General features: G+C 48.7%; 1 protein-coding gene across 1 annotated transcript in view; it reads right to left on the bottom strand.

The window, feature by feature from the left end:
• Positions 1-16479, bottom strand: part of FUCA1 (alpha-L-fucosidase 1) — a 157071-nt gene that overhangs the window by 59808 nt on the left and 80784 nt on the right. Inside the window, exon 4 of the mRNA XM_086955803.1 lies at positions 6835-6940. Within this exon, the coding sequence (XP_086811929.1) occupies positions 6835-6940 (106 nt within the window). The remainder of the gene's footprint in view (positions 1-6834; positions 6941-16479) is intronic.

Here is a 16479-nt window from a genome sequence, read left to right as displayed (position 1 = left end):
GCTCAACCTAGCTGCGAGACTTATCTTTGACTACAAACGGTTCGACAACATCTCCCCCGCGCTTAAAACACTCAAATGGCTTCCCATCGAAGACAGATCCACCTACAAGATAGCATGTATCACGCATAAAGCACTTCACCAAAACTCTCCACGTTACCTCTTAGACAAACTATACAAAGCAGGCTGCACCCGACCGACAAGGAGCATCAACAACCTCATACTTATTCCCCCTCTACTAAAAAAGAAAAGCACACAGGCTCGATCCTTCTCTGGAAACGCTCCTTCCATCTGGAACTCCCTGCCTAAAGACCTTCGCTGTAACCCTTTCTACAACAACTTCAAAAGAGACCTCAAATTATACCTCCTCAACAAATATTGGGGTCAATAATACCTACCTCTGACACCGTCTCCCGCTCTTCACCTCATCAGGCTTTCCTCTTTTGCCCTCCAACTCTTTCAACTCCTATTTCCACCTTCTTTCCCCCCTCCTTCATGCTACTACTTCCCCTCCCCATACCACCCTCCCTGCCCCTTCCTTCAAGTATGACATCTAGACTCCCTCTGATCTCCCACGACCCTATTCCTCTAATCTCCCAATCTCTGTATCTCCATCCTTTCCCTCTCTTATTCACTTCCTCACACCCACCCTAATCTAATCACACTCCATCCACATTAGCTTATCATTGTACTATTGTATTTATTGCACTTGTATTTATCTGCTTTTCCTGTTATATTGGTTTGTATGGCAATGTTATTGACCAAATGTATCAACTACTGTACCACCTTGCACTCCTGTAAAGCGCTCTGATACCTCTGGGTCTAGCCAGCGCTATATAAAACCTTTAAAATAAATAAATAAACAACTAAGGAGGAAGAAAGACAATACAAGTACCAATGCAGCATAAGATGGAGATAAAATACGAGAGAGGGGCCATGCTATGGGGAAGAGCTACATGAGTGTGGCTCACTGGTTAGAGGCGGCAGACCCGAGAGCAGAGGACGGCCCAGGACCAGGGTTCGATTCCCGGCGCGGCAGGTTTCTGGACCAGGGTCAGCGGACTCGATAATTCTCTCGCCTCGGTGCCCACTCTGATCAGCGATCACACTCGGCAACTCTGGGCATTAGCTTGCCTCATCTTCACTAACGGCCCCACCAGACCGCCGGGGATGCCTGGTCTCACCCTGGAGATACCCATTAAGGGACCATCTCTCAGGGAAGCCAGGAAGGGTTTCGCAGCGGTCGAAGCGCCTTGGGACCCTACGGGTAAGTAGTGCGCTATATAAATGCCAATACATACATACATACATACTACGCTGAGAGGTTTTTACAAAATACTGTTTTAAAAAGATAGACCAATATTCAGTGACTAACTAGGTGCGATTTTGAGTACTTTTATACCAGAGTATTTTTGCTTAGTTTGTCCAAAGTAAATCGAATCCATTAATATAATATTGCACTTCCCAAGATTCACGATAGCTATGCCTCCTTTCACTAGTGCTCAGTAATAAGATTAGAAATCATGTCTTGACTCAAGGCTCACTCCACTGACCTATAATGGCACAGAGGCTGCAAAACGATAGCCAAGATATGGAAATAACTATTACCCGAGAGGCTACGAGGAGTACATATGATACTTTGCGTGTATATCTGCAATTGGACAGCACTAGCACTTTAGTGGGATGGGGAATCTGCGCTATTAGTGGGGCAGCACAAGTCCTGCTTTGCAGGGCTGCTATATGCTTTTTAGGTCTCGCGTGGCGTACTGCGCACATGCGCAGTCGAGCTCGCGAGATTTTATGTTTTAGAGGTACTTTCACTAGCGAGGGTTAAGCCCCGCCCCTCTTCTCCATTGGCTGGCGTCCTAAACGGTGGCCAGCCATTGGAGAAGAGGTCCCAGTGACGTTCTTCTTTCTCTTTTAGCCCCGTATTTTCAGACTGGTTTCCTTGACTTCCTGCTGGCGTAAAAGCTTTATCTTCTTTATGGGGCCATCTGTTTCGCCCCATAAAGAAGATAAGAAAGCTTTTTACGCCACCAGTAAGTCAGGCCAAGCTAGTCTGAAAAGGACGGCTCTTAAAGCGGAAAGTTGACGTCATTCCGAGCGCTTGTTTTTTAAAGCCTGCCGTGTTTGCCTCTACAGGTCGCTGGAGCCGTGCGTGTGTGGGCTGGTCTGACGCAGACAGAGTGTGGAAGAGGCAGAGGCGGAGGCGGCGGCACACTGAGCGCTTCTCCAGGCTCGGACTGCCCCTGTGTCTTGGATTTTACCACCAGGACGGTCCAAGGGAAGGCGGTGAGGACTCGCACGGCCGGCTCCGGGGGCGACACAAGGCTGGCTGATCCCTGCTCTACACACGCTGTGCCTGGCGGGGCTGGCGGCGGCCGCCCAGGAGCAGCTCCCACGCCTCAGCTTACAGTAGGGTAAACCGGCAGCTCTCTGCCAGTGTTTGTATTAATGAGCTGGTTGAGGGGAGGTTGGGGGTCATTTTAGTGTCTGCTTGTAGAAGCACGGCGTCTATGAAATGTAGTGTTTGTCATGCATCTTGCCAGCGGACCGCGTTGATTTGATTGTGCAGTTAGAGGACGGATTTTGCCGATCGTCACATAAACTTATGCTCTTGGCTCATGCGAATTCCGTTTTAGTCTCAACACTCCGTCTTATAAAATGATCAGGCTAATTGTTCACGGACGCATTCAATCATTGGGCTTTCAGAATTTTGGGCATGTTCATATTTCCATCAAAACCCAATTGCTTGGTGTGGCGCATTATCACCTATTATTCATCCATTCCCATCATAACATCTTATTTCGTGGCTCATAGTTTGCAGGGACTTTTCTTTTATTTGTGTTTAGGCAGAACATTTTATTACATGATGGCGTCGATATTTCCCGCTACACACAGTCCCATTTCCATCTCTCCCCTTTATTCTTTAAGCATTCAATTGTCGGACGTGACTGCGATACTTCACCGCATCGTTCTTTGAGCTTTGGATTCACTATGGCACAGCGTTTACTTCGGCTATGAATCGATTTGCGGGATTTATGCTCAGAAACAAAGTGAGAAATGTTTACATGTAAGGACTCGACTCACTAAGAGATTTTCTCTCTTGATAAGGAGAGTCACAACTATATACCGTCCAGGGCCGTATCTATACATGCCGCTTCAGAGGATTAAGGTGAGCGTAGGTATTCGCCATCCACATCAAAGGTAGGAAGTATATACAAGTGACTTGAAACTGACTATCTGCGTGTTTTGATTTCAGTATTTCAGAATTAACTGTGGTATGGTGTTCGGGATAATTGCAACATTCTGCCAATGTTAAGGAGGTGAGCGACAGGGGTATTGGCGCAAATCAAGTCATGAGGTTATTGTATCAATACAGTTCGAATGGCTCATAATTGAATTTACTTTGTTTAAGGTTCCACGTGGCAGTTATCACTACACGTCTTTTTTAAGAAGTATTTATGTGATGTGGATCTGTGTGTGTGGGTGGGTGTGGGTGTTTGGGTGGGTATGGGTGTGTGTGTGTGTGGCTGGGTGTGTGTGTATGTGTGTCTGTGTGTGTGGGGGTGAGTGTGTGTGGCTGTGGGTGTGTGTGGCTCTGTGTGGCTCTGTGTGGGTGTGTGTGGCTCTGTGTGGCTCTGTGTGTGTGGCTCTGTGTGTGTGTGTGTGTGTGGCTCTGTGTGGCTCTGTGTGTGTGGCTCTGTGTGTGTGTGTGGCTCTGTGTGTGTGTGTGGCTCTGTGTGTGTGTGTGTGGCTCTGTGTGTGTGTGTGTGGCTGTGTGTGTGTGTGTGTGTGTGTGGCTCTGTGTGTGTGTGTGTGTGTGTGTGGCTCTGTGTGTGTGGGTGGGGGGTGTGTGGGGGGTGTGGGTGTGTGTGGAGGTGTGTGGGTGTGTGTGTGGTGTGTGTGTGTGTGGGTGTGTGTGTGGGGGGGGGTTGTGTGTGGGGGGGTGTGGGTGTGAGGGTGGGGGGTGTGGCTGTGTGTGTCTCTGTGTGCGTGTGGCTCTGTGTGTGTGGCTGTGTGTGGCTGTGTGTGTGTGGCTGTGTGTGTGTGTGTGTGTGTGTGTGTGTGTGTGTGTGTGGCTGTGTGTGTGTGTGGCTGTGTGTGTGTGTGTGGCTGTGTGTGTGTGTGTGTGTGTGTGTGGCTGTGTGTGTGTGGCTGTGTGTGTGTGGCTGTGTGTGTGTGTGTGGGGCTCTGAGTGTGTGTGTGTGGCTGTGTGTGTGTGGGGCTCTGAGTGTGTGGCTCTGAGTCTGTGTGTGGCTCTGAGTGTGTGTGTGGCTCTGAGTGTGTGCGTGGCTCGGAGTGTGTGCGTGTGTGGCTCTGTGTGTGTGGCTCTGTGTGTGTGTGTGTGTGTGTGGCTCTGTGTGTGTGTGTGTGGCTCTGTGTGTGTGTGTGTGGCTCTGTGTGTGTGTGCGTGGCTCTGTGTGTGTGTGCGTGGCTCTGTGTGTGTGTGCGGCTCTGTGTGTGTGTGTGGCTCTGTGTGTGTGTGTGTGCATGGCTGTGTGTGTGTGCGTGGCTCTGTGTGTGTGCGTGGCTCTGTGTGTGTGCGTGGCTCTGTGTGTGTGCGTGGCTCTGTGTGTGTGCGCGTGGCTCTGTGTGTGTGCGCGTGGCTCTGTGTGTGTGCGCGTGGCTCTGTGTGTGTGCGCGTGGCTCTGTGTGTGTTCGCGTGGCTCTGTGTGTGTTCGCGTGGCTCTGTGTGTGTTCGCGTGGCTCTGTGTGTGTTCGCGTGGCTCTGTGTGTGTGGCTCTGTGGGTGTGTGGGGCTCTGTGGGTGTGTGGGGCTCTGTGGGTGTGTGGGGCTCTGTGGGTGTGTGGGGCTCTGTGGGTGTGTGGGGCTCTGTGGGTGTGTGGGGCTCTGTGGGTGTGTGGGGCTCTGTGGGTGTGTGGGGCTCTGTGGGTGTGTGTGGGGCTCTGTGGGTGTGTGTGGGGCTCTGTGGGTGTGTGTGTGGCTCTGTGGGTGTGTGTGTGGCTCTGTGGGTGTGTGTGTGGCTCTGTGTGTGTGTGTGGCTCTGCTCTGTGTGTGTGTGGCACTCTGCGTGTGTGTGTGGCACTCTGCGTGTGTGTGTGGCGCTCTGCATGTGTGTGTGGCGCTCTGCATGTGTGTGTGGCGCTCTGCATGTGTGTGTGGCGCTCTGCGTGTGTGTGTGTGGCGCTCTGCGTGTGTGTGTGGCGCTCTGCGTGTGTGTGTGGCGCTCTGCTTGTGTGGCGCTCTGTGTGTATGTGGCGCTCTGTGTGTGTGTGTGTGGCGCTCTGCGTGTGTGTGTGGCGCTCTGCGTGTGTGTGTGGCGCTCTGCGTGTGTGTGTGGCGCTCTGCGTGTGTGTGTGGCGCTCTGCGTGTGTGTGTGGCGCTCTGCGTGTGTGTGTGGCGCTCTGCTTGTGTGGCGCTCTGTGTGTATGTGGCGCTCTGTGTGTGTGTGGCGCTCTGTGTGTGTGTGGCGCTCTGTGTGTGTGTGGCGCTCTGTGTGTGTGGCGCTCTGTGTGTGTGGCGCTCTGTGTGTGTGGCGCTCTGTGTGTGTGTGTGTGTGTGTGTGTGTGTGTGTGTGGCTCTCTGTGTGTGTATGTGTGTGGCACTGTGTGTATGCGTGTGGCACTGTGTGTATGCGTGTGGATCTGTGTGTATGCGTGTGGATCTGTGTGTATGCGTGTGGATCTGTGTGTATGCGTGTGGATCTGCGTGTATGCGTGTGGATCTGTGTGTATGCGTGTGGATCTGTGTGCGTGTGTGTGGGTGGGTGCAAATGCAATAGGTCTCGCATTTGCGAGAGATTAAGCTATTGGCATTGTAAATGACAATGCCATTTATTTATCTGTTTTCAAAACAAACACATACATAAAAATGTTGCCATTTACATTGCCTATAGCTCTAACCTTTGCAAAGGCGAGACCGTTGCATTGTAAATGCTAGTTTATCGTACGAACCTGCTTTAAAAAGATGTACAAAATTAAGTTGTTGATTAGAACATATTGATATGTTATAGGAGGCGCGCAGACATCTGCTCAGCCCAAGGATACCATCGCCGATGATAGTGAGCTTTAGAAATACACATAATATTTTATACAGATTTATTATGTACTAACATTTACAAGCTTCGGTTTTAAAAGCAGCACAAAACTATGCAGATGAGAAAAAGCGTGGCGAATCACTTTCAAACCACAACTACTGGTGCCATATATTGTGGTTTAGTCTTATTCTGAAAGGGATACAAAGTAAAAGCATTACATGGATTATAAGTGTTCCTGCCTAGCATGCCAAATCCGCCTCTCCACAAGCTGCTATCCTTGAAGGCCTACCACATGTATCCCGAGGCCACTCTCGAAAAGTGTCCGCTGGCCAGACCTGAAGGAATCCCAAGGCCAGCAGGACCTAAAAAGGATCCCACCACCAGACCTACCGAAGAGGGTGAGAGAAAGGGAAAGAGAGTAAGAGAGTAAGAGAGAGAGAGAGAGAACGAGTAAGAGAGTAAGAGAGAGAGAGAGAAAGGGAAAGAGTAAGAGAGTGAGAGAGAGAGAAAGGGAAAGAGAGAAAGAGAGAGTGAGAGTGAGAGTGAGAGTGAGAGTGAGAGTGAGAGTGAGAGTGAGAGAGAGGAGTGAGAGTGAGAGTGAGAGTGAGAGTGAGAGAGAGGAGTGAGAGTGAGAGTGAGAGTGAGAGTGAGAGAGAGAGAGAGTGAGAGAGTGAGAGAGTGAGAGATCCTTTCACAACCCACATGGTTTCAAATGTATATTCTCAGATTCTTTTCTGAAGCTGAAATAAAACTGCAGATTGCATTTAAGGAAATATTTAATATTTCAGAATATGCCCACCCATAAGGGTTGTAAATCAAACAAATGCATTCTGTACCTTCACTGGGCTATCGTTGTAAAGCCAGGATAAGAAATATGTTGAGTTCCAGTAAGTGTCTGGAGCCTCCCAGTCACCATCGGACCAGACCACGTCTGGCAAGTACCTGGAAAACACAAATGCACAAGTTCAGTCATCTTTTTGCTAGGCAGAGGGCAGATCATAAACTGCTCCGTCCAATTAATTACATATGCCCCATACACATTTAAATTTGGATATTCAAAGCAAAGATCACTACGTAAAGAGGAGATATGTCTTCTAAGCCAACGTGTGCTTTCCTAGCAAGTTTTCTCCATACTGCCGACTGAACAAAGACTCACACACAGCAAATGGTTCTTCAACAGGGTGTAAATGTCAGTACATAACACTGGCACTGATGGACTAGCGCCCCCTCCAATGTACTGCTTAACTGCGAAACAGAGTAGGTGTTAGAGAGGAGGCAAGCATACAAAACATCCAAACTAAATTGTGCATCTAAGACACATGGGTCCCTCTCTTCTGCTGCTCTCCTACTAATATTACTAGTAGTGAATATGTTTTTAGGTCTCGTCCTATTAATCGCGCCAGCGATAATAGGACGAGAGTATAGAGGCTCAACCAAGCTCTGAAACCATCGCGGATTACGTCGAGTGCATGTGCTCGTGCACGCGCTTTTTACCATTTGCTCCCGAGCCGCCTGCCTCCGAGAGCTTCACTTCAAAGGATCCGCTTCACCGCCCCCTGCTTCACACTTTTCACGGCAGCCGGGCCGTGTCTCGCATTTCTCCTCCCCCCCTCCCCACAGCAATGCCAAGAGCTTGTTTTTAGAGTGCTTTGTTAGCACGTCTGTATAAAGCCAGGCGCTGGCTGGCTGCGCAGCTCATATTTCACTCTGCATCTCTCCTCACTGTAATTCCTGGATTAACTGTTTCCTTATGTCTCCTCGCCTTCTGAAGCCCCTTTCTTTCATTAAAATATTATTATTGTATCCTCTTCCCATTGTCAGTGATATAACACAGGCTCCTGCTTTAATCTCTCAAACGACACATGACGAAGAAATGTGTACTATCCGATTCAAACATCGGAAATAAAGCATTTTTTAAAGCTGGTCTTTTTCATCAGCTCTCTTCATTCTGATACAATTGAAAACAACTGCATTAGTAAACTTCCCTTCCAGGACTTGTGCAGTGGCGACGTCATCACCGACAGTTCTTAAACGCCTCTTTTAGCTTTGGGTTTGCTGTCTGTGTTGTAGATGGCAGGGAATAAAAGGCAGTGAGTCACTTTCATGCACTTTGGCGCAGTCACTAACTAGGTCACAACAGTCAGATGATGAGATAAGCGAGGTACGAAATTCCATTTCAACGCGTCATATCTAGTGATACTTTTTTACGTCCCTGAACTATGGCATTCCAGTCTACTAATCCCAAAGAATTGCAAATATATTTAGTTGCAGCAGGACCTTCCGGTGTCTGGGCGTCCCACTGACATGAATGGTGCCTGCTGTTCACAGCCCCTCATCTCCGTCCTGCCCATGTTGTGCATGCTTACATTTCACATGCTTTACTTAATTTTGTTTTTAACAGAAGACCGCTCCGCCTCAGGGCTTGGACATCCTGCAATGCCGAGTTCATTATCTCCCCACCCCGTCCTTGCATAAATGTGACAGCCGTCCGCTGTTTGTATCAGCATACCAGCGGGGCAGGTAATAATTCCGCCCCCCCCCCTCCCTTTCCCGGCATGCATTTGAAGGCAATTCAAAGTTAGTAGAAAAAAATATATAATTATGTGCTGCTCTAATTAAGACGTTCACTACTAACGTCTTAATTGTAGCAGTGCATAGTTATAGTCTTACTTTCTCCTAACTTTCACTGGGCGTAACAGCATCGCAGATGCAGCATTTTTTATTTTAAACTTTGAAATCTCCAGTAATCGTGATTTATAACTGGACGATCTTAAACCTCCATATATTTGTATCTATTAAAGACAAATGGGCCACTGGGTGCACTGTCATAAACACACACCCGTAGAAACAATAGGAGAGATAGGGAGATTGAGAAACTCTCTCTTATTCCCCGGTTTAAGGCTAAATAACAACAGAAGAGAGGTTTACAGATGTCTCAGAAGCCACAGAGACGGAGTCATGTAAAGAATGTACTAACCCGCCCGATTTGGGAGGATAGGAAAGCCCTCACACACCGACCTGGTCGGTGTCATGCTTCATCATAGGGCCCCACCTCGGAGGTCGAATACCTCCTTGGTGTGCCACGACGCCAGGAGACTGCGGAGCAGGTTTTGTGTGATTAGGCGTGTAGTGGAAGATAAATTAAAAGTGACTAATGGGTATATCAACAAACTTTATTGGCAGATCCCTATAGCACGATTAAAAAAGAGACTTATGTGATTGAATTTAAAGCCAAGAGTAATGAATTGGTTTAATTCACATTTAAATAGTCAGTCAACATGTTTCAGCCTTTAATTGGTTTGAATTTACCTCGGCATTCGTCAGGACGAGTGTAACCCCGGTGGTATGGATTCTCTAATCATCCACCCTACCTGAGGACGTGAAAGTGAAAAAGAAAACGTGAAAAAGTGCATAAAAAATGGGTGGACAAATTGTCACATCCCAAAGAATCCTGGTTTAGGATATGTCTGCACCTGCGGGAAAGAAAAGACAGACACAAACACACAGACAAAATGGACAAATTGTCAATAAAGAGTATGGGTTTGATGATCTATCATAAGGTGCTCCGTAAAGTGGCGATGCAGTGTTTGTTGTTTAACACTCAAGTTAACACCATCCATCTAACCCCGAGGAGGATTATACCACTAGTAGTAGGAAGTGAGGTGCCAAACAGTGCTGTACAGCAGTACTAAAACTGTGTAAAAATACACATAGGGAATGGGGGAGGTTAAAAGATGGCTAGGTGTTGGTTAACACTATGAGAGATCAATGGACCAAAGGTCGGTGACCTATTAATGTGTATAAAGCCATGTTATAAGTTGTTCTCACTTCAAAATTTGGCGCTAAATGCACCATGGGTCTCGGGAGGGGGGTAGGAACGTCCCTGGCACATCCTGTAAACAGACAATAAATCAGATAAGAGAGCCGTCAGTTAGCTTGTTACTTAGTTCAGATGTTGTCGTAGCGTATTCCGCAGTTGAATGCAACGCGTTCCAGGGGCAAATGTAGCTGACTTACGCCCTCAGCGTTCGCTACCCTCGTCAGCACCTAGCTTAAGCACTCGACCGGACCCCGAAGATCCAGAGCCCGGTCGGTCGATGTTATTTAAAGGAAGGTTGTGTTACTGACCACGCTTCCTGGTGGGCGTGGCTTGATTGAGAGCGAGGCTTGAAGCGCATACGATGTGTCCTGCGCATGTGCTAACCTAGCCACAACGAGGCTTGGATCACAGGTCCAATCCGAATATGGCTACTGAGTGTTGGCAAGGAAACCCGTTTGGAAAGCGGATGGTTGTGGAGCCCGCTTCATGGTGAGCAAAGCCTAAGTCAGATAGAGGCTTGAAGTGTGTGTCGTGGTGAGCAACGCCTAAGTCAGATAGAGGCTTGGAGTGCGTTAGACACGTCTTGCGCATACGTTACCCTAGTAATAGTGAAGCTTGGAAACAATCCGAGTTGAGCGAGTAGACGTTGCTAAGGATACCTATTAAAAGTGTCAGTCACAATCGCCAGTCACAATTAATATAAGGGTATCGCTGGTCTTGACTAATGCAGAGATGGATTAGTTACTTACCTGTAATCCTAGTTCTCTTCCAGGGGTATCCTCATCAAAGTCATAAGCATTAGAATATTCCCGCCTATGTGCGGGACCCCGGAAACACTATATTATATGTGCCCCACATATAAATACACATATATATATATATAAATAATATATATATAAAAAACAAGCAATAGCAGCCAAATCACATTAGAGCTGAAATATGCTGTGAAGAATTTCCACCATACATGAATAATAAGCATTAGAAACAGGAGAAAACAACACCAAAGTTTGTTTAGGAATTGTTTTAATGCTCAGAAAGCAGTAGAAATTCTCAGAACTCACTGGAAGCATAGGAAGCTCCCAGGCTGCATTGCAAACACACAGTCTAACCAGACTGAAAAGCTAACCTGTAGCTAAATAACAAAAAACTGACACTGTGCCTTTAAGGCACTCATGACCCCCTGAATCCCATCATGCCTCAGGAGTGGCAGTTAGGTCAGTTGTTCTTTTCGGAGACTGAAAACCAAACCCAATAACACTTAGGTCAACAATATCTCCTTATGAACGAGTATCCTTTGCCCGGGGAGGCGGGAGGGTTGCTTATGACTTTGATGAGGATACCCCTGGAAGAGAACTAGGATTACAGGTAAGTAACTAATCCTTCTCTTCCAGGGGATCCTCATCAATAGTCATAAGCATTAGAATAGAATAGCGAGCCTCTCCTCATCTCTGCGGGCAAAGGAAAGATAAGACAGAAATCTCATCAAGAAGCTTGAGTAGACAAAATAGACTACCCAAACAGATTCCTCAAGGAGGCTTGCCCTACTTGAGTGTCAGTCCTGAAATCAGAGTCGAGGCAGTAATGCCTCGTAAAAGTATGCACTGATTTCCAGGTCGCGGCCTTGCATATTTCTGACATGGGAACGTCATGCAAGAAAGCCACTGTAGCCGCCTTCCCTCTAGTGGAATGCGCTTTCGGAGACATCAACAAAGGTTTCCCTGCTAGTTGATAGGCCAACTTAATGCAAGAGACAATCCACCTGGAAATGGACCTCTTTGCCGCTGGAAAGCCAGTTCTCATTGCACCATAGTTCACAAACAGTTGGTCCGTTTTCCTAATCCCTTTAGTCTTTTCCAAATAAAACTTCAGCACTCTTTTAAGATCTAAGGAGTGAAGTGACCGCTCAGCCGGGGTCGTCGGATTTGGAAAAAAGGAAGGGAGGGAAATAGACTGATTTATATGAAAATCAGAGATGACCTTAGGCAAGAAAGAAGGGTGAGCCCTTAGAACTACCCTGTTATGGTGGAATATCGTATAAGGTTCCTTTGCACAGAGCGCCTGTATCTCACTGACCCTGCGTGCAGAGGTAATCGCCACCAAAAAAGCTGCCTTCCAAGAGAGATGTTGTAAGGAAGCCTTGTGGATGGGCTCGAAAGGGGGAGACATTAACCGAGATAGAACCAGGTTTAATTCCCACGGAGGAGAAGGATTGCGCACAGGGGGATACACTTTCTTCAAACCCTGAAGGAAATCCTTGACCACCGGAACTTGAAAGAAAGACACCTGGTCAGGGGACTTCCTATAGGCCACAATAGCTGACAAATGTACTCTAATGGAAGCGTACTTCAAACCAGCCGTTGCGAGGGAAAGGAGGTATGGTAAGATGACGTCCTCCTGCCCTTTAATAGGATCCAAATGATGATCCCTACACCACAAGTAAAACCTTTTCCACTTGAAGGCATAGGATGCCCTCGTGGACGGCCTCTTAGCCTCCCTCAAAATGCTCATGCAGTCTGGAGGCAGGTTCAAATGTCCGTATTGCAGGACCTCAGGAGCCATGCTGTTAGGTTCAATGATGGGAGGTTGGGATGCATTATCCTCCCGTTCATTTTGCTCAACAGGTCTGGTCTGCAAGGGAGTCGTTTGTATGGACACACAGACAGATGTAGAAGGTCCGGATACCACCACTGCCGAGGCCAGTCTGGAGCAATCAGGATCATCTTCATGTTCGTCCTGAGGAGCTTGGACACCACTCTCGGGATCAGAGCCAGGGGAGGAAACGCGTACGCGAACATTTTTATTTTTATTTTTATTTTAGCGATTTCTACAGCGCCTGGTGACCCAAGGGCATCCCCGCGCTATGTAACTTGAACCTATTGAGAGGGGAGGTAGCCGAAGGGTGTTATTTGGGAAACAAATGGGTCTTAAGTTTTTTGCGGAACGCAAGGAAATTGGATTCCAGTCTGAGGGCGCGAGGGAGTGCGTTCCAGCCTTTGGCCGCCTGAACGGAGAATTGACGGCCTCCTGTGCGGACTTTTTTAAATCTGGGAATGAGGACTAGATTCTCATTTTGAGATCGTAGCGATCTGGTTGCTGTATAGGGTGTGATCATTTTGCTAAGGATCGCTGGGCCAGAACCGTTATAAAGCTTGTGTGTGGTACACATTGCTTTAAAGTGCACCCTTTGGCGAACAGGGAGCCAATGCAAGGTTTTAAGGGCTGGCTTGGCGGATGTTCTGGAGGGGGTGTTGGTGATCATGCGTGCTGCCGCATTCTGTGTCCGCTGGAGTTTCGTGATGGTAGTCTCGGGAGCTCCCAAATAGACCAGATTGCTGTAATCTAAACGGGACAGCACTAGGCCCTGGATAAGGAGCTTTCTGGACATAGGAGGCAGTAGGGGCAGGATTTTACGAGTCGTACGCATGAGCCCAAAACATGTGCCCGAGGTTTTGGTTGCCTGGGTCTTCATCGTAAGTTGTGGCTCTAGCCATACCCCGAGTGTCTTGATTTCAGATTTGGGGAGGGGAATTTCACCGAACACATCAGGCCATATCGCGGGAGGGATAGTTGCCCATTGCTTACCGAGTAACATTACCTCTGTCTTGGTCCCATTCAGTTTCAATGATGATTCGTTCATCCAATTGTGGATGTTTTTGAGGCAGTTAGTCAGGTTTTCAGGATGGTCAGTCAGCTGGGACAGGGAGACGACTAGTTGGGTGTCATCGGCGTAACTCACCATTTTGATGTTAAATGGTGTTACCACGTCCTCGAGGGGGGCCATATAGACATTAAAAAGCGTGGGGCTTAGGGAAGAGCCCTGTCGGACGCCGCTAGTGAGTGGGAGGGTGGATGAGTGGTGGCTGTCATCCCATACTTGAAATGTGCGTCCTGTAAGAAAGGATTCGATCCATTTGATAGCTGTCCCGGTAAGTCCTGCATTTGCCAGTCTGCTCAGAAGGACACGGTGGTTGACCGTATCGAAGGCTGCACTTAGATCCAGGAGGATCACTGCCACTGATCCTCCTGAATCTAGTAAGCCCCTTGCCTCTTCAGTCACCGCAAGCAGTGCGGTGTCCGTTCCGTGGCCTGGGCGAAATCCGGTTTGGGATTGTCTGAGCAGTTTGTTCGTTTCAAGGAACTGGGATAGTTGGAAGTTTACTAATTTCTCGGTGACTTTACTAATGCCAGGGAGTAGGGATATTGGCCTATAGTTGGATAGGTCCGAAGGATCCAGCTGGGGTTTTTTTAAGAGTGCTTTAACCACAGCACTCTTCCAGCTGTCGGGGACAGTTCCATGGGAAAACGAACAGTTGATAAGGTCCGTAATGGTAGGAACAATTACTGAGGCTACTGTCTTGAGGAACCTGATAGGGGCTGGGTCCAGAGGAGATCCACTTTTCATTTTTACTAAGGTTCGCTCAACCTCTGCGGGGGTGACAGGTCGGAAAGTCTTAAGCGAAGGGCGACAGATGCTTTCAGTCGGTTCAGGGGTGGTACTACTTTCCGTGAGGCTGGGAAGGCTGGGGGGAGGGAGGGAGGCCAGGATACGGGTAATTTTCTCGTTGAAGAAGTTGGCTAACTCGTTACTTCTGTCAACTTTGGGTGTGTTGGAAGAGGAGGTGGTGGGGACCTTGGTCAGCTCTTTGACGATCAAAAAAGATTCTCGGGCTGAATTGGATGCTTCTTGTATACGTATGTTATAGTATGAAGCTTTGGCTGATTTGATAGCCTCTTTGTAAATTTTGACCTCAGACTGGTAGGCTTCTTTGTTGGCATGTTGCCAGGTCTTTCTCCAGAGGCGTTCGGCCTTTTTGCAATTTTTGCGAAGTGTTCTTAGCTCTATGGAGTACCATGGTGCTGAGCCACGTTTGTCGTTTTTATTTTCTCTATTTCTGAGAGGGAGTATAAGGTCTAGGGAGACGGTAATCCAATCTCTGAATCTTCTGTCAGCTGTATTTGGGTCTTCGGCCTGAGCAGGGATGTTTTTTTCCAGGGTCTGAGCCCATTCGTCCGTGGAAAGTCTGGGCCAGGTCCTATCCTTGCTGAAGGTAGGGGGTGTACGGTTTTTCGTGGAGGTTGCCGGTAATTGGAAAGAGACCAGAAAGTGGTCTGTCCAGGGAAGGGGCAAGGCCTCCTTTGCAAACATTGAGGGAGAGTTGGTAAGTATGGGGTCTAAGAGGTGGCCTTTGGTGTGGGTGGCTCCGGAGTTTAATAAACGGATATCGAGAGCCGCTAGATCTTGAATCAGATCAAGGGCTACCGAGTTGGCCGGGTCTTCAAGGTGGATATTCAGGTCTCCAACTATCATGTAGTTTGAAAAGGAGTGAGCTTGGGTTGTGACTAGGTCTAGAAGTGAACAGATGAAGGGACCCAGAGTACCGGGAGGGCGGTAAATGAGGAGTCCTGTGAGGGAGGTGGTTGGGTTGAGTAACAGAAAAATGCAGGCTTTCTGCGTCGGTAATCTGTGCGTCGTAGGTTTTGAAGTGAAGGTGTTCTCGATGGATAATGGCTATCCCGCCTCCTCTACCTAGAGGACGGGGTAAGGATTGAATACAGTAGCCCTGTGGGGTTGCTAGGGCCATGTCAGATTGTGAGTGAGGGCCGAGCCACGTTTCCGTGAGAAACAATATATCAATTCCGTGGTCCTCTATAGTGTCCGCAATCTGAGTCGCGTGTTTGGGAAGTGAACGGCAGTTCAGGGAGGCAAAGTTAAGGGTGGCAGGTTTGCTGGGTCTAGTTGGTAGCGTGAGCTGCGTTGGTTTGCATAAGGGGCAGCCAGTGAAGGGTCCCAAGAGATTATGGATATGAGCACAGGACGGTGGGGGAGGTCTGAGGCTCAATAGGTTTCTGCGGGAGTACCTTATGATTGAGTGGAGGGAATCGGGCAGGGGTTCTGGCCCTAGGCCCGGTCGTGCGCGGATGGGCGCAGACGGGCTTGCCTTCGGCGCGCAAACGGCGCTCCCGCTGCGCTCGTCCGCTGCGCTGGTATGGCCGGCACATTTGTAGTCCTTGAGGGTGGGTGGGCGTGGCCTCGCAGTGGGCGTGGCTAGCGCTTAGGGCGTTCCCTGTGTCAGCGCGGACCGCTGTATCAGGGAAGGTGAGGAGGGCTGTGTCGGCGCGTGATGTGTGCGCTTTCAGCAGGTGAGCTCCTTTTTAAAAACACACGAGTAGCAGTTTACACAAAGGGTTTTTTTTTTAAATCAGACAGGTGAAATGACAGTCCTCCGGCTTCCGCCTCAAAGGATAAATGCAAGTGAATAGCGAACGCTTAGAGCCAGCGTTTTTGTAGTCCTTGAGGGTGGGTGGGCGTGGCCTCGCAGTGGGCGTGGCTAGCGCTTAGGGCGTTCCCTGTGTCAGCGCGGACCGCTGTATCAGGGAAGGTGAGGAGGGCTGTGTCGGCGCGTGATGTGTGCGCTTTCAGCAGGTGAGCTCCTTTTTAAAAACAGACGAGTAGCAGTTTACACAAAGGGTTTTTTTTTAAAATCAGACAGGTGAAATGACAGTCCTCCGGCTTCCGCCTCAAAGGATAAATGCAAGTGAATAGCGAACGCTTAGAGCCAGCGTTTTTGTAGTCCTTGAGGGTGGGTGGGCGTGGCCTCGCAGTGGGCGTGGCTAGCGCTTAGGGTGTTCCCTGTGTCAGCGCGGACCGCTGTATCAGGGA

Source organism: Lissotriton vulgaris, chromosome 2_1, assembly GCF_964263255.1.
Source record: "Lissotriton vulgaris chromosome 2_1, aLisVul1.2, whole genome shotgun sequence".
NCBI classification, from domain to species: Eukaryota; Metazoa; Chordata; class Amphibia; order Caudata; family Salamandridae; genus Lissotriton; species Lissotriton vulgaris.
The sequence above is the reverse complement of the archived record's forward strand: the minus strand, read 5'-3'. Positions and strand labels throughout refer to the sequence as shown.